A 27,191-nucleotide genomic window follows, 5' to 3' on the forward strand; every position below is an offset into this window, starting at 1 on the left:
CTCAGCTACTTGGGAGGCTGATCACTTGAGCCTAGGAGGTAGAGGCTGCAGTGACCCGTGATCACACCATGCACTCCAGCCTGAGTAACAGAGCAAGATCCTGTGTGCAAAAACCAAAACAAAAAACAAAAAAAAGATATATGGACACTAGGAAAGAGAAGGTCTTTCTTCCTCTGAAGCCTATGCAAAGAAGGCAGCAGGGATCTGAAAGTTTCAGCTTCCTAGATTTAGCTATGCCTAAAGCTAGGCCAGGCTAAATATGCAGATTTTCTAGCTACATAAGCCTTTATGCTTGAGTTATAAGAAGTTAAGTTTCTGTCACATTGAGTCTTTGAAAGTTTTCATTCCCTTGTTTGGTTGAATACTACTCTTTTTTAAAAAAACAAACACTTTTATTTTAGGTTCTGGGGTACATGTGAAGGTTTGTTACATAGGTAAACTTGTGTCACAGGGGTTTGTTGCATAGATTAATCACCCATGTATTATGCCTAGTACCCAATAGTTATCTTTTCTGCTCCTCTCCCTCCTCCTACCCTCCTCCCTCAAGTAGACCCCAGTGTCTGTTGTTTCCTTCTTTGTATTCATAAGTTCTCATCACTTAGCTTCCACTTATAAGTGACAACATGTGGTATTTGGTTTTCTGTTCCTGCATTAGTTTGCTAAGGATAATGGCTTCCAGCTCCATCCTTGTTCCCACAAAAGACATGATCTCACTCTTTTTCATGGCTGCATAGTATTCTATGGTGTATATGTACCACATTTTCTTTATCCAGTCTGTCACTGATGGGCATTTAGGTTGACTCTATGTCTTTGCTATTGTGAATAGTGCTACAATGAACATTCGCATGCATGTGTCTTTAAGGTAGAATGATTTATATTCCTCTGAGTATATACCCAGCACACAGACCAATGGAATAGAATAGAGAGCCCTGAAATAAGGTTGCACACCTACAACCATCAGATCTTCGACAAAGCTGACAAAAACAAGCAATGGGGAAAAGACTTCCTATTCAGTAAATGGTGCTGGGATAACTGGCTAGCCATATGCAAAAGACTGAAGCTAGACACTTTCCTTGCACCATATACAAAAATCAACTCAGGATGGATTAAAGACTTAAATATAAACCCCAAACTATAAAAACCCTGGAGACAACCTAGGCAATACCATCCTGGACATAGAAATGGGCAAAGATTTCATGACGAGGACACCAAAAGCAATCGCAACAAAAGCAAAAATTGACTAGTAGGATCTAATTGAACTTATGAGCTTCTGCACAGCAAAAGAAACTATCAACAGAGTACAGACAACCTACAGAATAGGAGAAAATATTTGCAAACTATGCATCTGACAAAGGTATAATATGTAGCATCTATAAGAAACTTAAATTTACAAGAGAAAAACAAAACCCAATTAAAAAATGGGCAAAGGACAGGAACAGAGACTTTTCAAAAGAAGACATACATGCAGTCAACAAGCATATGAAAAAAAGCTCAATATCACTGATGATTAGAGAAATGCAAATCAAAACCACAATGAGATACCATCTCACACCAGTCAGAATGGCTATTAGTAAAAAGTTAAAAAAAAAAAAAGAAAAAACAAAACAAAACAAAACAAAACAAAAACCAGATGCTGGCAAGGTTGCAGAAAAAAGGAAATGCTTATACACTATTGGTGAGAGTATTCACTGTGTAAAGCAGTGTTGGCAATTCCTCAAAGAGCTAAAAGCAGAACTCTCCTTTCCAGGCTCTTTTCCTTCTTCTCTGATCATTTCCCTGCTGATCTCTTTCATAGGTACCTCTCCCCTTCTGCCATCTCAAACAGTGGTGTGCCCTGGCTCTCTAAACTGTGTACTCTTTTCATAGCAGTGGCCCTCCTTAGCACCCCACAATCATTCTGATAATCGGCCTTCCCTGGGAAACATGCTCCTTTTGCTTGCCTTTGCTTCAGAGTCATTGAGACATTGAACCACAGTTACACAGTGAGTACCTCATATCCATCAGAATGCTGGGGAAGAAAAGAAGTTGGGAATCACTGCTCTAAAAGTTAACCTTGGGAAATGTATTTTTCATAGCTTAAAACTATTATCAGCAAGCTGATACCTTTCAACTCTTTATCTCTAGCCCTGGAACTTCCCTATACTTCATACCCATGTATCTAATTGCCTATAGGACATTTACTTTCTTATGTCTGATAGGTATCTTGAACTCAGCATGTCCAAAAGCAAAATCATTATCTTCATCCCCAAACATATTCTTCCTCCTGAATTCTCAATCTTATTAATGGCATATTATCTATGCAGTCATCATAATAAAAAATGAATATCATGCATTGCATTGTTCTCTATTCACAGAAGACATACCTAAATACTAGATATTCTTGTAAATATAATGAACAAGAAACAGGCTGGGCATAGTGGCTCATGCCTGTAATCCCAGCACTTTGGGAGGCTGAGGCGGGCGGATCACCTGAGGTCAGGAGTTCAAGATCAGCCTGGCCAACATGGTGAAACACCATCTCTACTAAAAATACAAAATTTAGCCAAGGATGGTGGCTCACGACTATAATCCCAGCTACCTGGGAGGCTGAAGCAGTAGAACTGCTTGAACCCAAGAGGTGGAGGTTGCAGTGACATGAGATTGCACCACTGCACTCCAGCCTGGGCACTGGAATGGGACTCCATCTCATTCCAGACCCTGCCTTCAAGGAGTTCAGTCAGTTGGCAAATACAACATAGTATGATTACCACTCCATATTAAAGATAAATTCACAGTGCTAGGGGAAACCTAGTCTGGTCCAGGGAGGGGGTCAAAGGAAGGCTTCTTAGAGGAGGTGGTGCTTAACCTAAAGCATGAATATGTTTTTAGAAAGTGGAGTAGGGAGAGGAAGAGGCAGTAAAGTAAGAGGAAGAGAATTCTAGAGAATGAAAATAACATGTATGAAAGCTCAAAGATGGGAGGAGAGGAGACTGGTGAAATATTACCATATGAGCTACCTTTATTTATTTAAAAATTTACCAAATGTAGGCACTGTGCTAAACCCTTTATATACATTATTACTGCTGTTCCTTGTATCAAGCCTACAAAACAAGGATAATAATCTCATTTTTACAGATTAAAGAACTTTCAGAGCTCAGAGAGGTTAAATTACTTTTCCAAGACCACCCAGCTAATAAGAGATGCAACAAGCTTTGAACCTAGGTCTTCTGGCTCCAAAGCCAATTCCATGCATCTTCCCAAATACCTTGGGACTGCTCTTTATGCTTTTATCATCCACATCTAGTAAAACATCAAATCCTGCTGAGTTTTCATATTTCTTACATTGTTCCATTCTCTTCATACCTACCATTAGAAACTCAGCACATTATCTTTCACCTGGACCCTAGGCTCTAATTGCTTTCTAGGTATAAAGGGGTATGTGTGTATGTATCACAATAAGTCAGATCGGCATGATCTCACTTTCACAACAAGAGATTCAACAACTGTCTGTATATGTATCATGGAAGAAATATTCCTGCTTTTTTCTAGGGCTAGCCCTGGAATATCCTAGATCCTAGTCAGGTGACTTCTTTTCTGCTTTAATTATGCTTTTTGGTGATCTCACCCAGTCTTCTGACTCTAAATACCAGCACTAAAGCAATGACTTCCATGTCTGTATTTCTCCAGCTTTAATATCTCCCATAAAGTCCAAATTCCTACTTGACAACTGTCTACTTGACATCTCAACTTGGATGTCTAATAGAAATATCCCTTGCCCTATTAAAATGTGAGTATTTCAGGAGGCAGAGGCAGGAGAATTGCTTGAACCTGGGAGGTAGATGTTGCAGTGAGCCAAGATCATGTCATTGCACTCCAGCCTGGCCAACAAGAGCAAAACTCCATCTCAAAAAAAAAAAAAAAAAAATTGTGGTATATATACATCATGGAATACTACTCAACCATAAAAAGGAATGAAATAATGACATTCATAGCAAATTGGATGGAGTTGGAGCCCATTATTCTAAGTGTAATAACTCAGGAATGGAAAACCAAATATCGTACGTTCTCACTTGAAAGTGGGAGCTAAGCTATGAAAAAGCAAAGGCATAACAATGATATAATGGACTTTGGGGACTCAGGGGGAAGGGTGGAATGGGGATGAGGGATAAAAGACTACATATGCCGGGCACGGTGGCTCACACCTGTAATCCCAGCACTTTGGGAGGCTGAGGCAGGTGGATCATGAGGTCAGGAGATCGAGACCAGCATGGCTAAGACGGTGAAACCCCATCTCTACTAAAAATACAAAAAAATTAGCCGGGCATGGTGGCGGGCACCTGTAGTCCCAGCTACTCAGGAGGCTGAGGCAGGAGAATCGCTTGAACCCGGGAGGCGGAGATTGCAGTGAGCCGAGATTGTGCCACTGCACTCCAGCCTGGGCGACAGAAGGAGACTCTGTCTCAAAAAAAAAAAAAAACTACATAGTGGGTACAGTGTACACTGCTTGCGTGATGAGTGCACCAAAATCTCTCAGAAATCGCCATCAAAGAATTTATTCATGTAACTAAAAAACCACTTGTTCCCCAAAATTATTGAAATAAACTTTAAAAGACTCTGCTAATATATATATTATTAGATTATGATATAATTGTTATATTTATATTAATAAATTATATTTTAAATTATTGTATAAATTTGGATATAATTTATATTGTATTATAAATTAATAAATATAAATTGTATTATAAATTAATAAATAGTATAAATATTATTATATTATATATTAGTATAAATATATAATCTATATATACTTGCCTGAATAAAACTTGTATTGGATAACTCCAATATCTATAATACATATCAAAAATAAATAAATAAAATGTGAGTATTATGAGGTCAGGAATTTTGTCTACCTTGTACAGTTTTGCATCCCTAATGCATAGTGCCTGACATATAATGGCTCATCAATAAATATATGTTGACTGAATAAACACATGCTGCATGAGAGCAAAAGACATCCCAAATGGGACTCGATTGTCCTAGAGGGTCTTTGAGAATTTGGTACTCTGGGTTAAATGTGTATTTCGGGAGGACAGAAAAGAGTAGAGGTTGGCTCTAAGCTTCTTTAGTGTGCTACAGTTAATCCTACTCTTTAATGATTGGCCTACCTGGGATGTTAGCAATCCCTAAACATTATACCTCTAGGAACACTATCCATCAGACTTGCCTGTTAAGAAACACTTTGGAAGACCTTTACAATATAGATTTCCAGGACTTCCACCCGCTACCACCATGTCACCTCCTTATCCAGAATCTCAAGGGGAGAGGTCTAAAAACCTACATTGTAAACAAATAACCCCAGTGATTGCTACTGACAGGTTTGAAGGAGACTACTATAGAAGCTTTACCCATTAGGTTATTATAGTTGAAAATGGCTCAGCTTGCTGGATATCAGTATCTACACACGCCCTTAGCTCTAAGTCAAGAACTCCAGAAATGATACATAAACTGCCTAAATAATATTTCATTAGTTTTAGTCCAAAGTACTAGAGGTCACCAGTGATCTAAGAGAAGCCTTCTCATACAACATGTCATATATGGAGTTTTTTAAAAGTACATATTCTATGAAGGCACATCTGTGTGAACATTTATTCTCAAGAAAGGATCTGATTTTGTTTATTTGGCACAAAATTAATTATGCCATCCCATGCTCAATTCCCACACCTTATATGAGTCTTTACTGTGACATATTAATGTCAGTTTTCATCACTTTTTTCCTTAAAATTGTTGAAGAATCAGGATTTCAGCTTCTCTTCCCCCACATCCATCCCTCCTAACTATCATTTCAAGCAAGCACAGGGTCATCACTTTGAAGATTTCTGTCATCCCCTCCACAAATCCCCAAAATGTTTTTCCTGCACATATTCAGTAGACTAAGCGTTGACAAGGCAAAACTAGTAAATTCCATAATCTACTCCTAATTAAGGAATTCAAATGACAACAAGCAATTAAAGTGAATGACAGCAACTAACAATCTTCTGACAGGCACTCTTCCAAGAACCTGTGAGCCTTAAAGGCAAATTTACTTATGGTCATAATCTACAAAAGCTAAATTTCAAGTATTAAGTGATTATATATTTCCAACTATAATCTTAGCTAACCTCAAAGACTGGTCCTTGGGAAGTAAGAAGGAATAGGATCAGATGAGAAAAACAGATAGGGACACGCTAGGAGAACCATTTCAGACTTTCTCCTCAAAAGGTAATGAACTAAAACATAACAGAGAGACTATATTTAAAATGACATGGAAGCAACTCCCCCTCTCTCCTTCACTTTCTCATTCAGGAAGTTTTACAGCTTGCTTCCTGCTGCATGACCAAAACTCATTAATGCTGCCCCAAACAACATTTATCCCTCTAAACACATGATGTTCCCCAACAAACTGTTGCTGATAACAAAGAATCAGGGGAATTGGCACAATGCTGAGTTATCAGAGAAGTGCTTGGATGAGAGAAAATTGACATTTGGAGTTATGCTGACATTAGCAAATACTTTCTCTATCAGTAACCTAGAGCAGAGGCCAGCAAACTGCAGCGTGGCCTGCAGGCCAAATCCAGTCCACCGGCCTGCTTTTGTAAATAAAGTTTTATTGGAACATAGTCACTCCCATTTAGTTACATATTGTCTGTGGCTGCTTTCCCATTACAACAGTGGAGTTCAGTCATTGCAACAGATTACGTGGCCAGTAAAGTGGAAAATATTTACTATCAGGCCCTTTTCATAAAAAGTTTGTGGACCTAGAGCATCACGTGCCCAAGATGAAGTGAGGCTGCTACCACTGTCCCACCACCAACATGTTCTGCCGGAGAATAGGTTATAAACATCTGCTTTCCCTATCAGCCTCAGAAAGGCAGAGTGTTGACTCTTCACAACAGCCAGCAAGTAGTAGCTATACCAGACATTTGGAGAAATGAGAAATATAGCATTCAGTCACCATAAACAGCCCCATGTTTCGCCCATTTGGCATATCACTTTTGAAAGTCCTCCAACTCCTAAAATGCCATCTTAAAGTATACAATGTTTTATTTGGTGACATAATACTCAAACATGTTGTTTGCCTCTTAAAATGCTTCTGTTTCCTGAAAAAATTTTTCAGAAACGTAACAAGAGCTATAAGCTCCAAGACCATAATAAGTACTTGTATTATGTATTATGCTAGTATTAATTTGCCAATGGATTTTTAAAACTTCCCTGCTTTCCTCTTGGTAGCCAATAATACTGACATAGTTTAAGGTGTAAGAGTTCAGGTTGTAATAAAACATTTTTAAAAATTTAAACTATAAAAAAGTTAAGAGTTTCTTAAAAGTACATATTCTATGAAGGCACATCTGTGTGAACATTTATGTACCTTAAAGGATCATACTAGGTTACAAAACTATGGTTTCTCTATGAAGAGATTCATGTCACTAAATGGCTGCTATCTGATCCTTGAACTTGCTTTACTGAAGACTGAGACAGTATGGAGAAAAATTAAAATTGGGAGGTGGTGGCCATTCATCTTTACATTTTTACAAGCTTTATACAGGAAGCTTTACAGCTTGGGATAGGTAGTCCTACTATCCTACCTTTGAGATTCTACCAAAATAACACTTCTAAAGGTAACGTCTGTTAGTGCCTTAAGCTCCACATTCCTGCTGGGGCAAATCTATAAACATTGCATTTGCTGAAAAAGGACTTCAAATCCCACATCAAGCTTTCTACCTCAATCATGGGGCTAGAACTCTAACATTAGCTAAGCCTAAGCCATGGTTAAGGATCTCCAGCCATGCTATCAACAGGAGAAATGAATACTTCTGTAACCGAGGTAACTCTTAGACTCCAACTGAAAGAGAAACAATTATTCCTGGGGCTGTCTATGATCAAAGCCATCATAGGACTACTTTGATAAAAGAGTTGAACCCAAGTGCTTTGAAGACAACCTTATAAAATTGTCATCATAGTAATGATGGTGTCCCAGGAATGCTCAAGTTGACAATGATCCTTTTCTAAAGAATGTGATTAGTTGGTTTTAAATACGTTTTTTAAAAAGAAAAACTTTGGAAAAACACCAGCAGGAAATTCACTAGAATGTTAATAATTTCTTCTGAAAAGTATAGTTATGGATGGTTATGGACAATTTTTTCTTAGCTTTCATAGCTGAAACAATCCCTTTTCATAACAAATATTTTTAACACCCCCTTACTATCCTGAAATAAAAATCACTGATATAAAACTAAAATCATTTAAAAAATAACAGAATATGAAGAAGAAATAAAGAGCAAAGCACTTTATAATAAAATAAGTATTTTAATGTGTTAATGCTTGGGCCAGTAAAGTAGAAGGCATAAAGAAGCAGTCAGAGATTTGGATGCATCATATAGTTACCATGAAGGCAGAGGTTAAATGCAGATCTACAGAACGTGTAGCATGATGTACTCATTATGTAAGTGGCATTGCTGTCAGGGATAAATAAAACTAAGAGCAGTTTCTCCTCATTTACATGGTGGTTGAATTTTTAGAACTGTCTTCCTCCCCACTGCCCCTCAAAAATGAGCTTAAACATAAAATCAAGTTTGGTTTTAGACTCAGATAACTGATAGGTTTTCATCTATGACTGTCAAGGGAGACAGTCAAAAGTCAAGCAAGCTTCAGGATACTTGTTTGATATGGGGCATTTTAGGATATCTAGCATCTCTCACCCTTTCCACTTAATGCATGCAGAACATCCCCCATCGCTGTATTCCCTGAAAGTAGCCCTATGAATTTTTACAACCTCCTTTAGCAATTCTCCTGCTGCTTTTGAGAGCTACCACTTTATATTTTTCTATACTTCATGAATTTTCTTTAATGAAATTTACTATCTTTTATAAACATTTTTTTAAAAAAGCTCCAGCAGAGTTTTAAGCTCATCTGTGTTCCTATAATAAAAAGACATAAGGTCACAAGTCACTAACACAAACTAATATCTTGAAAGCAAATGGAGGCAGAAGAAGAAATCAAAAAAAGAAAAGATCAAGAAGTTAACTATACTATCCTTAGTAGCTGGATAAACCTTTCACATCTTTGGATGAGATGCATGAGAGAAGTCCAAACAGATACCTCAAAGATCAATTTATTCTATCCTAAAAAAGATTTATGATTAAAGCAGAATTCACTGATGTAATGGGACACTAGGTCCAAAAATTACAGGGTCTCAAAGGAATACATGTGAGCTTTGATTACTGAGATTTCCTGGGCAACAGCACGACCTAAAATTAATAGAGTCCATAAAAGGAAGATGCCAAAAGAAACTTTGTTCTTAAGATGGTTTATACAGCTTGGGCTACAGCAAGACACAACCCATATATAGAAAATCACAGCATCTGCAGTATTTTAAGAAACTATAGTTGCAAAGCAAGAGCAAATGTACAGTGAGAGGAAAGATCCTTCGAGGCCAATGTGGAGTCAACCACTAGAGAAGATTCTTCAGTGCATGCTGGATAACAGGCAGCTTCCCACATACAGAGTTGGTTGGCTGCCATTTCTCAGTCTCTATCTTTTTCCCTGGGACTGCGCATCGTCATCAATTGCAGAAATCCAGGACAGCTTGCTTTTCTACACGTGGAATGCCTGCCAATTCCCAGAGGCTGGCTACCACAGGACTGTTTATAACAGCCATTGCTTATCAAGTTTACCCTTACTTTTATATCCTTATGAACATTATCATGTTATCAAATTTCTCAGACTTTTCAAAACCCTTTCATTCTGGGGACGAGCTATCTTTCGCTTTAAAAAAAAAAAAATCTGCCTCAACAGGTTAAGAGGAGAAAAATCTATATTTTATTATCTCTTTAAGTCTGTTAAAAGCAACAGAGGCTTGCTTAAAAAATAGATTTTGGTTGTTATGTAATATACTGCAAAAAAATTACTTTACTACATAAATAACTATTAGATAGCTCACCTACCATGTCTTTAAACTTAGTCAAACTGTTGTTCTAACTCCACAGCGCAATCTTGTCGGGGAAATACCTTACCATATTAGGCAATCGAACCCCAGAGAGAGAGGAAAACAAAACAGACTTAGGATTTTACCTAAAAGGAGAATGGCAAAAATACTGACTGGTGGTGGAGAGTGGACAGAAAGTTGCTGGATACCCTCCAGCAGATAAAGTGGTTTCACAAGATTAAAAAATTCTGCTCGAGAGAAAGGATCCAGCAAATAGCCAGAAGCAACACTGTGAAAAATTGGAGAAAAAGGGCTGCTATTTACTCAAAGGAAGAAGGTGGGAAAAAATAGTAAAGATCTCTGAAACTAGGACTGTTGGAAGCACTGGCAAAGAAGCATAAATGGGATGGGTTATTTAGGCATAAAAATGAAAGCCTGCTTGCTTGACAGAGAAGCTGCAGGGACTTGACTTGATCAGATGCTTAACAGGTTCCAAACACAATTTGAAACATTTAGTTCTTGTTCCTTTCCTTTCTACTCATTTCTTTCCCCCTACTTCAGCAATCTCCTTTAAAACTTATTCCTCAAAATTCTTCAGTTATGTGTCAGAACACATGTTGGAGTTATAGAAGATTTGGGGCTACTTCTGTGACTCTCCAAATAATCCATTCTTTAAGGATAAATTAATAACTTCAAAATCATGTGATCCTAAGGCCAATAAAAGTATTCCGAAAGCCTTACTCTCATCCAGATGTAGGAACTTGTAGATTTGGAAAATAATTTAAATGGATTGTAATCATCTCTATTTAAATGTATTAGCTCATTTTCATTTCACAACTCTAAGAGGTAGACTATTATTATCCCTACTTTACAGATGAGGAAACTGAGGCATACAAAGGTTAAATAACCTATCCAAAGTAGTTAAATGGTTAAGCTGGGGTTAAATGCAGGGAGTCTAGCTCCTGGGTGTGTCCTCTTAACTATTATGCTATATTATTTGTCATAACAGTATGTAATATGATATAAGAGATATAACAGATATAAAGATACAAATTTGGAAGGTAGTGCAACAGCTGTGCACTAGGACTACAACTATGTGACACTAGCAAGGTACTTAATCTCCTGGGCCTCAGCTGTTAACTTTAAAATGACAGTGTTAACTAGGTGACCTTTAAAGTATTTTTTAGCTTTAAATTTAGTCTGTAACTGTCATTCTAGCCACCCCAGAGAAATCAAATTTTAATATACAGTAACAACTTTTAGGTGTTGTTTTATTTCTAATAAAAGTTTTTCCAAGAGTCGTCTTTTTTTGGGGGGGACAGGGTCTCGCTCTGTTGCCCAGACTGATGTGCAGTGGTGCGATCTTGGCTCACTGCCACCTCCGCCTCCTGGGTTCAAGCGATTCTCATGCCTCAGCCTCCCGAGTAGCTGGGATTACAGGTGGGCGTCATCACACCCAGCTAATTTTTGTATTTTTAGTAGAGATGGGGTTTCACTGTTGACCAGGCTGGTCTCGAACTCCTGACCTCAAGTGGTCCATCTGCCTCGGCCTCCTAAAGTGCTGGGATTACAGGCGTGAGCCACTACGGCCGGCCCCAAGAGTCTTCTTAACTGAAATTGAAGTGACATTTATTCAAAGATGTAATAGAGCTGAAGAAAATTTGGCAAAGGAGATCAAGAGGTAAGTTAACAGATCATTTGCAGACATGGTAATTAATAGAATCCCTCTGATGTAGTAAGAAGAGTCTTATGACATCCCTGGACTTCAAAGGCCTCTAGACAAGGTTGCAGAAAGGAAGCAATTTCTAGCTCAAAAGACACCAGAAGATGCCCTGGAATGTCCAGGTCTCCTATACCATTGCATGGCCCATTTATAAACAGACTGAGCAGATTTCATGGGAAATAGCCCTTGAAAAAAAAAAAAAGGTAAAATAAGAACAATGATAAAACTGCCTATTGTTCCATGTGTTTTGTTTGATTTCGTTTTGGAAAAAGGGGGAAACTGCATCCATATTCTCAGGGTCAGGTACCAGGATTGCTCAGTTTCCTTTGCTGATTCTTCCCCTTCTCCTCACTTTGAATTTCGGAGTGCTCCAGGGCTCTTTCGGCCTCTTCTCTGTCTACATTCATTCTCTTCGTGGTCACATTCAATCTCATGGTTTTAAAATCCAATCTTTAGGTTTACTGATATCCAAGATGTAGTTCCAGCCTGGCCCTTAAACCTGAATTGCAGATTCCTACATCTAACTGTCCTCTTGACATTTCCATGTAGAAATATGTCAATCAGATCTATTAGATTTAACAATTCTAAAACCAAAACCAAATGTCTACTTTTCCCCCACCAAATGTATTCTGTATTCTTCCTGTAGTATTCTCCATCTCAATTAATAAAATTCCACGCTTTTAGTTGCCTTAGCTAAAAAGTCTTAGTGTCAACCTTGACCTTCTGTTTTCTCACCTGATATCCAAGAAAACAGCAAATCTCATTGGTTCTAACTTCAAAATATATCCTGAATATGACAATTTCTCAGCATCTTTACTGCCTGCTATTATCCTGGTACAAACCACCGTCAGTTTTCTCCTGGATTACTGTATTATAATGGCCTCCTAACTGATGTCCCTGCTTCCACTAATATCCTCCCAGAGTACATTCTCTAAAATAGCAGGCAGTAATCCTTTAAAATATAAATATAATCATGTCACTCTTGTGCTCAAAACTACAAAAGCCAAAGTTCTTATAATAACTTATCAGTCGATGCCATTTGGCCTTCTTGCACATTCCACTGTAGCCACACTGATTTTTTTTAACCTGTCCTCAAGCATGCCAGACACCTATCTTAGGGTCTTTGCAATTGCTATTCCCTCTGTCCATAACACTCTACCCCTACATATCCACATAGTTTCCCGCCTTGCTTCCTTTAAGACTAGGCTTAAATCATATTTTCTCAGTAAGGCCTATCCTGACCACCCTACTTATAATGTCAACCTCCTTCCATGTTGGCACTTCTGATTCCTCCTTAGCCTACTCTATATGGTTTTTCCATAGCACGTATCACCTTTTAACATAGTATTTACTTTATATATTTATTTTGTCTGTCTCCCCCACTAGAATGTAAATTCCGTAAGAGCAGGGCTATTTGTTCATTGTTGCATCCCCAGAATCTAGAAAAGTGCTTGATCATAATTGGCGCTTAAAAGCACTTGTTGAATTAAGATGCTTACAAAAGTGATGGCAGGACAAAATGGAAAATGCATTTAGTGGCTTCTGGTATATTTCTATTTATTTCTATGGCATTTATTTTCTGTTAAAGTTCAAAACTCAGCTCTGCTAGCAAATTCCAATTGTGTTCTTTCATGTAGTTTGAAAACCTTGCATTTAATAGCTTAACTCTTTTAGAAGACTTTTACCAACAGATCTCTCCACGAGCATACCCCCAGTTATCTAAGGCAGGTACCTTGATATCTATAATTTAGTAACTCTTTAACACTATCTCCTTTACCAATCAGTTTTGAGGGATGATTAGTAATCCAGACCTACTGATTGCATTCTGGATGGGGACAGCTACATTGCTAACTTTGAGGGTAAGGTTTCAGTGATTTTGTTCAGATTGAGTGCCACCTGATTTATCTAAAAGCAATAGAGATTCTAGGGGAAAAGAAAAGTATGAAAAGTCTTACTTCCTGACATACACAACTACCCACCTATGTCAAGGACAGCAGAAGAATGCTGATGCTCTACCCACTGAATCTTGATACTCTGAGTAGGCTTTTAAGTTGTCCTTCAAGAAGACGTTCCTTCACTCAAGGAGGTGAGATGCTACTAGCAAGTCAATTCGAACATGTAACCTGCTGAGTAAAAAAACCAAATGGATGAATAAGGAATAGAAAAGGATGTAAGTCCTAATTTCAGGTTTGCTTCACTACAGTCAAACAAAGAGGTTCCCTGAAAAAAGGTACAGGTTGCTCACCTAGCAGAGATGTCATGCCCAAATAATTCTTAATTTCTCTGAGCCTCAGTCTTCTTAACCATAAAATTGGTTCCTAATCCAAGATATCTCTAGATTCTCTTCCAATCCTATGATACCAAAAGTTGGGGGGCAAGTACCTTTACTACATTGAACCGGGTCCTTCAACAATTCCTTAAAAACAAAAGCAATTTGTCTTCTGCTCAGCTTTAGGGCACCATTCTGCCTGTTCACCAACATCTTTTCTGTTGACCACTTGTGCCCTCTAGTGATAAATTCAATTATACAACAGGATTGGCTTGGAAAACAGCTCCAGAGCAAACAGGGAAAACAGTAAGAAAGCAATAGATAAAACTCAATGTAAAGAAAATGGAATCCAGGCCGAAGATGCAGGTAAAAAAAGAGAAATAATCCAAATGGTCATTATCTTCTGTGGTGTACCTATGCTTGTTCCCTCCAGGGCAAACATTCTATGTGATTACTACTATAGTAAAGAAAACAGCAAACACACTGCTGAATATAAAAGCATTTTCAGATATAATTAGAATAACCCTATTCCTCAAATTAAGATGCAGATTACTTTTCATTCAGAAAGACAAAGGATCTATTAAGATTCTCAGAGACTGTCATATACCTAACGTGGATAAACAAAACAGAATTGTTTTTAAACACATCTGTCAAGGAGGTGCTAAGATGTCAATTTTACATATTCATTGTTAGTTTCACTGGTTCATGGATTTACCAGTGGAGACGGGTTCAGACTAAAACTATGCACTATGTTGGGCTTAAGTAGGGTCCCCAGCCTTCTAAGCATGTTCCTTGCTGTCCCCAGCATAGCAATGCATGACTAGTCTATCACATACTCTCTTTTTAAAAATTTTAAATTGATGCATTATAATAGTATGTATTTATGTGGTATGAAGTGATATTTCAATACATACATGCAATATGTAATGATCAAATCAAGGTAATCAGCATATCTAGCATCAAAAATAATTTCTTTATGTTAGGAACATTCAAAATCCTCTCTTCTAGCTATTTGAAAATATACAATAAATTATCATTAACTATATTCACCCTTTAGTGCTATAGACCACTAGAACTTATTCCCCCTACCTGTAATTTTATATCTGTTAACCAACCTCTGACTATCTCCCTTTTCCAGACTCCAGTAACCACAGTCCTACTCTCTACTTCTATGAGCTCAACTTTTTAAGATCCTACATATGAGAGAGAACATGAGGTATTTATTTTTCTGTGACTGACTTATTTCACCTAACATAATGGCTTCCAGGATCATTCATGTTGCTGTGAATGACATAATTTCATTTTTCTTTATGGCTAAATAGTATTCCACTATGTACATATACCACATTTAATTTATCTGTTCATCTGTTAATGGACATTTAAGTTGATTCCATATCCTGGCTATTGTGAATAGTGCTGCAATAAACATAGGGGTGCAGATATCTCTTTGAAAGACAGAGAGACAGTGAGAGTGAGAGAGAGAGAGAGAGCAAGAGAGAGAGACAGCGAGAGCACCAAATCCTAACCACTAGACCACCAGGGAGCGTCATCTCTTTGATACACTGTTTTTCTTTCCTCTGGATAAATACCAAGTAGTGGGACTGCTGAATCATATGGTAGTTCAATTTTTAGTTTTTGAGGAACCTCCATAGTGTTTTCCATAATGGCTACACTAATTTATATTCCCACCAATAGCGTATTAAGAGTTTCTTTTTCTCTATATCCTCACCAGGTTTTGTTATTTTTTGTCTTTTTGATAACAGCCATTCTAACAGGTCAGATGATCTATTTCATTGTGGTTTTGATTTGCATTTCTCTGACCAAATATTCTATTGATAGCAAACATTATGGCCATTCCTGGCCATAAATCTTACCTGTATATAAATGTTGGTTACATTTTTCTTGGTATATAAAAAAGGAAATGAACTTCAATGACCTCAACAGAGATTTAGTTTAAACAACAGAAAGGTCTTAAACCACGTTGTTGTCACTGCTATACAAGTGAAGTATTAAACAATCTTCTTTTGAAATCTTTAAGAAGGGGGGAAAAACCATAGATATTTTGAATCATTTAGGTCTAACTCTGACTGGAGGCATAAGATAAAGATAATAACCGTTGAAGCTTCCTTTCTACCATTAAAATTAAATATTATTGGCTGGGCATTGTGGCTCATGCCTATAATCCCAACATTTTGGGAGGCCAAGGCAGGAGGATTGTTTGAGCCCAGGAGTTCGAGACCAACCTGGGCAACGTAGTGAAACCCCATCTCTAGAAAAACTCCAAAAATTAGCTGGGTGTGGTGGCTTGTGCCTGTAGTCCCAGCTACTTGGGACACTGAGGTAGTAGGATCACTTGAGCCTGGGAGGTTGAGGCCGCAGTGAGCCATGACTACATCACTGCACTCCAACCTGGGCGAAAGAGCAAGACCCTGTCTCAAAAAAAAAATTAAATATTACTGCTGGTTGATTTCTATCTTTTCCATTCAATTCTCTGTCCTGAGAGGCAACCACTCTTCTGATTTCTATCACCATAGATTAGTATCACTTATTCTTGAGCGTTAATGATGAAACGTTTTAAGGTGATGGAAAAGTTCTATATCTTGATTTGGGTAGTGGTTATATTGGTACATACAAGTGTCAAAACCCAGCAAACAGTATATTTAAAATCTGTGCATTAATTGTAAATTATATTTCAGTTAAAAAAAAACAAGATATTAGAGTCTTGGGAAGAGATAACTTTAAAAATAATAGATATTATCATTCTCAAGGAGTGGACTAGGTAAGAGAAGGAAGCCGGCATGACCTCAATAGCAGATATAGTTTTATTGAACTAAAAACCAAGAAAGGAAAGAGCTGCCCTGGGCTTCTCAACTGTATCCATGCTGATTAGCTAACAGCACCATTTCAATGGAATGCCCTCCGCTTTAACTGGCTCATTTGTTGTTGCAGAGCTGAGTCAACTGTACTGCCTGAAGGATGAAAATGGAGCTGGGGTAGAGAGGTGGTCATAAGATACTACTGACTGTCTTGAAATAGAAATGTAGGAATTTACACTAGGCCATGACCAGGCATGTGGCTCTGTAGGCCCATATAGACAATGGCATCATGCCTGCTAGCATTAGGAGAGAGTGCTCAAGGGAGAAAAACAGTTAAGAATTTAACTGAAAGAAATGAAACAAGCAAATATAAGACTTTTACAAAAAGGATGCCTCACCCTATGCTGATTCATTATCGGCCTTTCTTCCTGCACTATTGGCGAGGCTGGAGATTGGCACTTGGAATATATTTCTTATAGCAACCTTAGCTTATCTGCATAAATTCAAATGTACCAGTCCACAGATAATGGGCTGTTTATTCTTTTTGATTCACATTGTTGTTTTCCTGACACATGGTAAACACTAGTAGATGCCTTATGCAATTGGATGTGTGGAGTATTTTTTAGTCTGACAAATGCCTTTCACATCAAACCGCAACAGTCTCTGCTTTTCTTCATACTTTCAAGTCAACAGTCCTAAAGTAAAATTCCCTAGGAAGTACTGCATCAAGATCATCTTAATTTTCCTTACTTGGTACCCTCTAGGCTAGGATTTTCCAGTGCCAAGAAGTTTAGAAAAGTAGAGAATAGAATTTTCACTGGCAAAAGACATTCTTATGACAACAAAGCCTTCCCTTTTGCAATTCCCTGGATTTAAATGGCCTACGTAATTCTGTATGGATAATGTTCCATTTCAGAACTCTATAATCTATAACTCAGATCCTCTGAGTTATATTTCCTGAGTTATATATGCTTTGAGTTATAATTCCCCAAAGGAACTTTCCTATATTCACTCTTCCTATCTCCAAAAGCCTTTCCAAGCCCCTTGAAGAAACTAAGAGTTGCTATAATTCATACACATACACACAGGCACACACTCGTGTCCCAAGGAACCTCTATATACTATTTCCACACCACATAGCTTGCCTTTATGAAGTAGCCCCAGCTTCAACCAAGGGCAGGCAATTCTCACCTATGTCACCGTTAGTCATTAAAGGCACTACTTTCTAGAAGGCTACTATTGTCTGTTTTGGATCTAGACAAAAATATAGGCAGATCAATGACAATATATTATTTATATCTTCTCTGCTAAAGATGAGTTAGATGTTAATTTTCAGTACAGGTTATACAGTATACTCTGAAAACATACTTCCAATAAGTTGTAGGATACAAAAGGTCATCTTTTTACATAATTTCAATAGAAAAGCGCATGTATTTCAATTAATTTAGTCAGAACCAAATTCCTTCCTTCTTGGAAAACAGTACTAAAAAGAAAACCACCACCAATCATGTCTGAGTGGCTTACAGGAGCCTGGAGTATCTTCAGAAAAGCTGAACTTAGGCCTTTCATGGCAGGGAAGAGTTGGATGTCAGGCCTTAAAAGGGCAGAGTTATGTAAGATGCCAGATGTTTAATCTTATCTCAAAGTCAAATATAAATGACTTGGGGACTGTCTGATGTTTTACATTCTCCACATTTATGTCCCTCTCTATTAGTGCAGATCCAAAAAGGAACTGGTATCACTCTTCACTTTTCATTCAAAGATTTCAAAGTACTTCATATAATCCAATAACATACAAGAGAGGAAATGATGGATCCTATAACAGTGTGAAAGACTGGCAGCAGGCATAGAAAAATGTAGGAAACTGCTTCAAGAGCACAGGCATTGTTACACCACATGAGAAAATAGTACCACAAACTAACACCTGCCCCATCTCTTAGAGGAATGTCTATCTCCAAACTCCTTCTCAACTAAAATCTGCATTAAGTCTTGCCCTTTCTTCTACTAAAATTACATACAAGAGCAAGACTGTGCTCTCAAGAGACATGCTTCACTGGCTTGTCACTTACCCACATTTCTTTGACCTCTTCAGAGCCATCAGTTTCATCCTCCTAAAAAAGAAAAGGGAAGAAAATCAAGAGGCTCATTGTCACAGACATCCTTGAAAGCAACAAGGTCAGATCCCATCAATTATGCATCTTGGCATTTCAAACATGGGCAATGAGAATTGACTTCCAAGTGATGCTCTGTTACTGCTACTTTTCACAGCCATCACAGGCAGGCAACTTAGAAATGTCACCTGTAGTCTAAAAAGTCAAATCAACCACAGTTGGAAAAGGGATATCTTTAAGACAGACAGACAAGACAGACAGACTTAATTTCATCTTTGTCAATACGTATCAGTCAATTTAGCCCTAAAACGATGAAATATTTTTATCTAAAAAATAATTTATAATGAATGACTATTACTGTCTCATTTCTTGTCTCACTGAATAAAGTGTGTCCAATTTTCAAAGGAGTCATTGGTAGGCAGGGTCGTCTTGTCCAAGTTATTGGCCACTTGTTCTTTAAAATGCCAATAACAAGGTTGAATGAGAAGGCTACAGAACAAGATATGGAAGAGGATGAATGGAACTACTGATTGTGTATTTGTAGTTAGTAAACATTGGCATATCTGTCTTTATTTTAAAGCCAAAGTTCATCTATTTTATGTTATTTGTTCCACTTTTTCTCTAAAACAGTAAAACTAAGTGAACTTGTATTACTTAGAGGTTTTAAGTTCCTTGAACTTCTTGTAGTACTCCTACAATATTTAGTTAGAATCTCTGCTCATATGTGGCATTAAGATATTGTTGACTCACTACATGACATTCAGGGAATATTAGAAAGGACTACTAAAACTCGACAAGCTTATTCACTTGTTATATTTGTTTATATGGCTGTTGTATATTTCCAGTTTTTTAATTCTTTGCCAATTATTTACTGAGTGCCTACCATGTGCTTAGCACTGTACTAGATACTGGGAATCTAGCAGGAACATACCAAATGAGTCCCACACTAGTTAGGTCTTTCTTCTCTTTTCCTCAGTAATACTTCCTGAGAAACTGCAAGATTCATGGCACCATGCAGGACTCTTTCTTTTAAACTCAACTGAAAGAATGGTGACCAAGAGTAATATGATATGCCTCAGCACAGACCAATCCACTTACATCCTTTGTCCAGAAATTGATGCCTGTGCCTCTTCGTCGTTCCTTGGGCCGCCTCCTCTCTCGGACGGACAGCCTCTTAGAGGACTGCTCATCCAAATCTGCTTCTTCATTCTCTGGCCAGAGATAAAATAACGTATGAACTTTAAGAATCTGGGGATGTGCACTGTGGAGGGGCCTGTGTCTTTTGAAGTTCTACATACCATTTTTGTCCATTTCCTTTGCAGTTGTAGTGTTTGTGGTAGTCTTTGAACTCTCAGAATCAGGGACTGAAAATCTATTTGTCCATAGCAGGTGGGAACTGGTGTAGAGTGAGGGTCTTGACGTAGAAGGAGATGCTGGCGTGGTGGGTTTGTCTGGCTGAGCTGGGCACCTCAGGCGATGACAGATAGGCTGGAAATAATCCACAATATGAGATATTAGAAATCAAGTCCATCTAAAGAGTAAGGACAGCAGGTTTATACAAAATGTTTTTTTTCTATATTAAGGGGCTTATGAGTAGATGATGATCAATATTGAGTACCTGGTAATAGGTACTCAATAAATGAACTAAGCCAAAGTTAGTTAATTAGACAAAAAAAAAAAAAAAAAAAAAAACAGCTGCTAGACTCCTACTCTGAGAATCCCATCATGTTGAGAGCAGTTCAAGCAAATTATTCATCAATTAACCAAAGGGTACTAGATAGCATTAACCATGTAAAATAATTCCTTTGATCTTGGAATGAAAATAAGAATGATGGCCTTTTTAAGATGGAGGGCTGAAAGGCAAGGTTTATATAGGGAAACAAAAAGATTAGGAGCACGAAGAAGCAGAATGTAGGGATTACCTGAGAACAGAGAACAAATGTGAGTATCCTACCAAGTTCTGAATACTCTACCACCTTGCCATAACCAGGCTTACTGAAACTTTCTAAAGTTCCCATTTTCCTTTTTGTAGTTTTGTTTTGTTGTTGTTGTTTTCTTTTCTTTTCTTTTCTTTTCTTTTTGAGACGGAGTCTTGCTCTGTTGCCCAGGCTGGAGTGCAGTGCTGCGATCTTGGCTCACTGCAAACTCTGCCTCCTGGGTTCAAGCAATTCTGGTCTATTGTGGTCTTTTTTTTTTTTTTTTTTTTTAAACCTGAGAGTTAGGACAGATAGAGCCTAACAATAAGCCTTAACTTGGTTTATGGAAGACTCAGAGATAGATAAATCCTTACTACACATTAAATTTATGACATAGAGATTGTACACATTTTTGTGATTTATAAAGACATATACAATAAAATGTAGTAAATTTGGAGTCAGAAAGATCTTTGTTCAAATTCTAGCTTCAGCATTACTAGCTGTGACCTTGAATAAGTTACTTAGCTTCTCTGGGCCATAAATTCCTCATCTATAAAACAGAGATAACACCTTCTTCAGAGAGGATTATGAGAATTAAATTAAGAAAATGTGTGTTAGGTGCTTAGAAGAATACCTGGTAATAGGTACTCAATAAATAGTAGCTTATAAAACAAAATACAAAATAGAACTTCAGTTTATGGAATCTAGCCATTCAGAGTGAAAGCAAGAAGGAGATACCTTTCTTCTATAACCACAGTGACCATAACATTTATCAGTCCAAACTGGGACACTTTTGAGAGTGCAAAGGAGGGGTAATGATAATTACACAAAGACAACAGTTGTAATTGGAACCATCTTAGGTAAACCAGGAGTTATGTTCACCCTAAATATAAACTTATACCTTTGACTACCAACTTCACTAGAGAAATGAAACATAAATCAAAACGTCCCTCCCAACAGTGACACTCAAGAGTGCTTTGTAAGCCCCTTAGGTTTATAAGAGTTTGAAAAACAATACACTAGTAGTTAAGAGAGCAAGCTGTGGAGTCAGACTGCCTATGTTCAAACTCTGGCTTAACCACTTCTTGGCTATGTGAAATGGGCAGATTCCTTAACCTCTGTGATTCAATTTCCTCATATATAAAATAGAAATAGTAATATTTACCTCAGAGAGTTGTTATGAGGATTAAATGCATTAATACACAAGAAGTACTTAAAATAGTGCCTGGCATAAAGTAAGCATGTATTGAGTAAAGTAAACACTCAATATATGCTTATATTTTTATTTGCATTTTGTTATACTATGACCTCTCCTTTTAGACTAGAAGGACATTTATTCAAAAGCATCAGTGAACTCTCAGAAGAAAAAAATGGTCATTTAAGGACCAACATCCTCTAAATTTTTGTCACACAGGTTTGCCAACTAAAGACAGCCATACTGAGTGAGTTGTCCATTGCAAGGTAGAACACAGCCTTTGAACTACCAGTGAAGAAGATACTCCCCAAACTAATTACCCTGCTTTTAGCACAGTACATGCCAGCAAAAATGAGCTCACCTCTTCATCCAGACTCCTGCCCCAGGGCTGCTGGCCCTCCCCAGCTTCTGTTGCTGGAACTGCTGAGGGCTCATGCTTCTCAGGGCTCCCCTCAAGCCCTTCAGTGTCTGTGGGCTTCTCACGAGGCTGCTCCTGAGCTTGCCTCTCTGCCCTCGACCGGCTGAATGTCCTTTCTGCTTCTTGAAGGTCTGTTAGGGTGACACCCTGGGAAAATATCACAAGATCAGGGCTGTTTCACACTAACCATGGAATAACTCTTGATTGATCAGGAGTATTCCCAAAAAGACCTAATAGTTATCAAATCCCAAAATGAAGCCCCTCAAAATGCATAATGAGGCCACTTCAAGCAATATATGCTTAAAATAAGCATCTCAGTGTACAAAGAACCCGGGCCTGAGTCTAGGTACATTTTAAATGTAATACTTTAGTTTTTCTAGTTTGATCTCCAGAAAATAGGTCAACATTGATGTCTGCCTGTTATAGATGTACTTTTCCCATACCAAATAGTTCTCAGTATCTTTATTTGAAAGGTCCCTACCCTCCCAAGATCAAATGGTTACCAACAGAGATTTCCTAAACAGCAGATACTGGGGAAAAAAATTCACTTAAAAAAAGAAAAACCTGGCTCAACAAGATGAAAATTCAGAGCTAGGCTACAATAACAACAACATAACCTCTTAAAACTCCTAGACTAGCTTTTCTCTAATATCAATTCCCAAGTAACTCTAGGAATCATATAGGGATATTCCAACAATTAATGTTCACCCCACAGTGTCACAGGGGCAGCAAGACAGAAGACAGGCAAATGATGACAAAACTACAGGAGAAGGGAGAAAAGGAGTTTAGAAAGAGCATGAGCTGATTCCAACTCAAGTAGTTATGTGCATGAGTCCTCAGAAGAAGGAAGTTCCAAAGCTGGAAGGTAGTTAGTTGATCAGGCACTGTATCCACAACTTGCTTCCCCTCCCCACCCCCAGATTTTTTACTATTAATTCATTTACTTACTCATTCTGTTAATAAAGAATTAGGTGTCTTTAGGCACTAGAACTACAAAGACAAATCCAATGGTTACTGTCAAGAACCTTTTAGTCTAGCAGAAAAGATGTAAGAAGACAGACGAGTATAATGAGAGAATGTAAGTATTAAAACAGAAACACAAGAGTATATAAGATGAATACCGAACACTGGGTTTTAAAGAGTAAAAAGAACTTGGGTAGGGGGAGGGAGAAAAGGCATTATAGGTAGAGGGATCTTGTACAAAGATACAGAAACAAGAGAGGCCACGGATGATTTAGGAATCTGTAGGTAACTTAGCAAAGATGAAGCACACAACAAAAAAAGGAAAGTTGGAGGACAGAGAGAGAATGAGGAGAGGTGATTTTAGGAAAGCAGGCAGAGGCTAGGTCATAACAGATTTTGTAAGCTATGCTAAGAAGCTTAGATTTTACTTTCTTTGGGAGTCGGTGGTCCCTTTGAGAATCTCATGAAGACTACTGAGAATCTAATAAAATCTCCTCAAAAATTATGTACACATTTCAACGAGTTCAAAGATCTATTCAAGTTTTGACATGGACCTTCACTCCCTCTCTACTGAATCTTTCCCTCTAAGATGTTTCTATGTTCCTGTCTCTCCCACCTTCAATTCTATGCCCCTCTCCAGCAACTTCCCTATCTTTTCCCATTCCTTCATAAACAAACTTGAAAGCATTCCAGAGCAATTTATCTTCCTCTATCATTTATTTCCCACTCATTTTTTTATTCAATAAATATATATTGATTTATTTACTGTATGATGGTGGAAAAGATGAGCTAAAGTATAGCCAGTCTTCTTTTTCACACCCATTAGGGTGGCTATTACCAAAAAAAACAGGCTGGGCATGGTGGCTCACACCTGTAATCTCAGCACCTTGAAAGGCCAAGGTGGGTAGACCACTTGAGGTCAGGAGTTCAAGACCAGCCTGGCTAACATGGTGAAACCCCGTCTCTACTAAAAATACAAAAATTAGCCAGGTGTGGTGATGGGTGCCTGTAACCCCAGCTACTTGGGAAGCTGAGGCAGGAGAATTGCTTGAACCCTGAGGCAGGAGAATTGCTTGAACCCTGAGGCAGAAGTTTCAGTGAGCCAAGATCACACCATTGCACCCCAGCCTGCGTGACAAGAGCAAAACTCCATCTCATAAAAACAACAACAACAAAAATATTGGTGAGGATATGGAAAAATTAGAACCCTTGTGCACTGCTGATGGGAACATAAAATGGTACAGCCGCTAAGGAAAACAGTATGGCAGTTCCTCAGAAAATTAAAAATTGAATTACCATATGATCCAGCAAATTCCATTTCTCAGTATATACCCAAAAGAATTGAAAGCAGGGTTTCAGGGAGATATTTGTATAGCCATTCTCATAGCAGCATTAAACAGCCAAAAGGTAGAAGCAACCCAATGTCTACTGACAGATGAATGGATACACAAAATGCAGTATCCATAAAAGGCTGAAATATTCATCCTTTAAAAGGGAGGAACTCTGACACATGCTATAATATGGATGAACCTTGATAACTATGCTAAGTAAAATACGACACAAAAGGACAACTACTATATGATTCTACTTATTTGAGGTTCCTAGCATAGTCAAGTTCATAGACAGAAAGTGGAAGCAGCGTTGCCAGAGGGAAATGGGGAGTAATTATTTAATGGATACAGAGTTTCAGTTTTGGAAGAGGAAGAAAGTTCTAGAGATGAATGGTGGTGATAGTTATACAACAATGTAAATGTACTTAATGCCATTAAACTGTAAACTTAAAAATGGTAAAACTGGTAAGTTTTATGTTACATATATTTCACCACAATAAAACAAAACAAAAAAAAACAGTCTTGGTCCTCTTGGGGGTTACATTCTAATGGAGGAAACAGACAAATAATCATCAAGTAAAAATAAAGGAAGAATACATGACCTACTTTGGGAGAGTCAAGGAAGACAACAAGGGTGTTTTTGCTGCCATATATAATGTCTCTTTTCCAGTGGTAAAATTTGCTACTTGACCTCTGTAGTATTTAAAACTGTGGAACTTCTCCTTTTCACTGGAAATGGACTTTTCATTCACTTCCATGCTGCTACTATTTTCTGATTTTCTTTTCACCGCTCCTGCTGCTTCTTTTCGTTCTGTTTCATGGGCTCATCTTTCTTTGCTTCTTTCAATAACAAATTCATAGCCTTCTCTCCATTCTCATTGCCATTACAACTTGATTTCATACCCTTGTAATTTCCTGGGACTACAATACAACTTGGACTACAATACAGCTTCCTAGCAAGTCTTCTTGCTTCCAGGCTTGGCAAACATACCTCTACCTACCATTCCCATCAATTATCTGCAGGGTGATTTTTCTAACATATAATGTAGACTATACCATATTCCCTTAAACTGCTTCAATGACTCCCTCAGGGATTCCTTTTGTAACATCTTTATTAAAATACAATCCTCATATCATAAAACTCACCATTTGAAAGTATACAATTCCTTGGTTTTTAGTTTATTCACAGAGTTATAAAATTATCACATCTAATTTCATAATTTTCATCACCCCAAAAAGAAACCACATACTCACCATTCTGCCTTCCCCCCAGCCCTGGCACTAATCTAATTTCTGTCTCTTTGGATTTGCCTATTTGGGACATTTCATATAAATGGAATCATATAATATATGGAGTGTTTTGTGTCTGGCTTCTTTCACTTAGCATAATGTTTTCTTAAGGTTCATCCATGTTGTAACATGTATCAGTACTTCATTTCTTTTTATTGCCAAATAGCATGGATTTATCACATTTGGTTTACCCATTCATTAGTTAATAGACATTTGGCTTATTTTTACTTTTTGGCTATTATGAATAATACTATTACAAACACCTATATACAAGTTTTTATATGAACATATGTTTTCATTTCTCTTGAGTAGAACTGCTGAGTCAAATGGTAACTATGTTTAAAATTTTGAGGAATTGCCAAACTCTTTTCCCTTAGGGATTCTTAAAATGTAGTAGGGATATAGGGATGTATAGGGATTCTTAAGGTCTTTAAGCACAAGTGGAATAATTAATCTTGTGAAGGAAAAGAGATAAACCTGTTCTAAGCCTGGAGGAATATTGGTGAGAATGGGTAGATGTAGCTGTAAATTCATTTGGTTCTATGTAGTATAAGATTCAACACAATGAAAGCTTTTAAGACTGGCTGGAATAGGGCAGTCATTTTCATGTGTGTGTTTTGCTTTGTCTTGTTTTTTTGAGATGGAGTCTCGCTCTGTCGCCCAGGAGGGCAGTGGCGCAATCTTGGCTCACTGGAACTTCTGCCTCCCAGGTTCAAGCAATTCTCCCACCTCATCCTCCCGAGTAACTGAAATTACAGGCATGCACCACCATGCCTGGCTAATTTTCATATTTTTAGTAGAGACAGGTTTCACCACGTTGGCCAGGCTGGTCTCGAACTCCTGACCTCAAGTCAGGAATGCTCCTGGTCTCAACTCCTTGGCCTCCCAAATTGCTGGGATTACAGGTGTGAGCCACCACGCCAAGCCGTGTGCATGTGTGTGTGTGTGTTTAAATCAGCAGTTGAACATGGATATTGCAGTGTGTTTTGATTGTACCTCCAACAGAAGGGTAGATACACAAAATGACATTTTAAAAAAAGCCACACTCACTTGAGTAGACCTTCGTGTCTGCCGAGCTTGTCTGGAGCGTGCTTTCCGTAAAGACTCTGCTTCCTCATCCCGTACAGGAGTCAGATAGGACCTGCAGAGAAAAAAAGTAATAGCAAAAGCAAGATCTTTGCTGCATATACTTGAGGAATGACAAAGTGTTTCCACA

The 27,191-nt window shown here is 37.9% G+C and overlaps 1 protein-coding gene across 19 annotated transcripts in view; it reads right to left on the reverse strand.

Moving 5' to 3' along the window:
• Positions 1-27,191, reverse strand: part of PPP1R12B (protein phosphatase 1 regulatory subunit 12B) — a 239,945-nt gene that overhangs the window by 72,875 nt on the left and 139,879 nt on the right. For 15 of the 19 annotated variants that reach the window (XR_010151160.1, XR_010151165.1, XR_010151164.1 and 12 more), the window contains 5 exons: positions 27,026-27,116; positions 22,335-22,538; positions 20,161-20,350; positions 19,961-20,073; positions 18,821-18,862 (listed from right to left, as the gene is read on the reverse strand). Coding sequence is in view for 12 of the 19 variants with exons in the window: in XM_514103.8 (XP_514103.3) it covers positions 18,821-18,862; positions 19,961-20,073; positions 20,161-20,350; positions 22,335-22,538; positions 27,026-27,116 (640 nt within the window). In the remaining 7 variants the exon portion in view is untranslated. Of the gene's footprint in view, positions 1-11,197; positions 11,555-13,645; positions 13,793-18,820; positions 18,863-19,960; positions 20,074-20,160; positions 20,351-22,334; positions 22,539-27,025; positions 27,117-27,191 lie in introns of those variants that run through there. The other 4 variants (XR_010151163.1, XR_001711816.3, XR_008536974.2 and 1 more) reach the window with 3 other exon arrangements.

Source organism: Pan troglodytes, chromosome 1 (assembly GCF_028858775.2).
Source record: "Pan troglodytes isolate AG18354 chromosome 1, NHGRI_mPanTro3-v2.0_pri, whole genome shotgun sequence".
NCBI classification, from domain to species: domain Eukaryota; kingdom Metazoa; phylum Chordata; class Mammalia; order Primates; family Hominidae; genus Pan; species Pan troglodytes.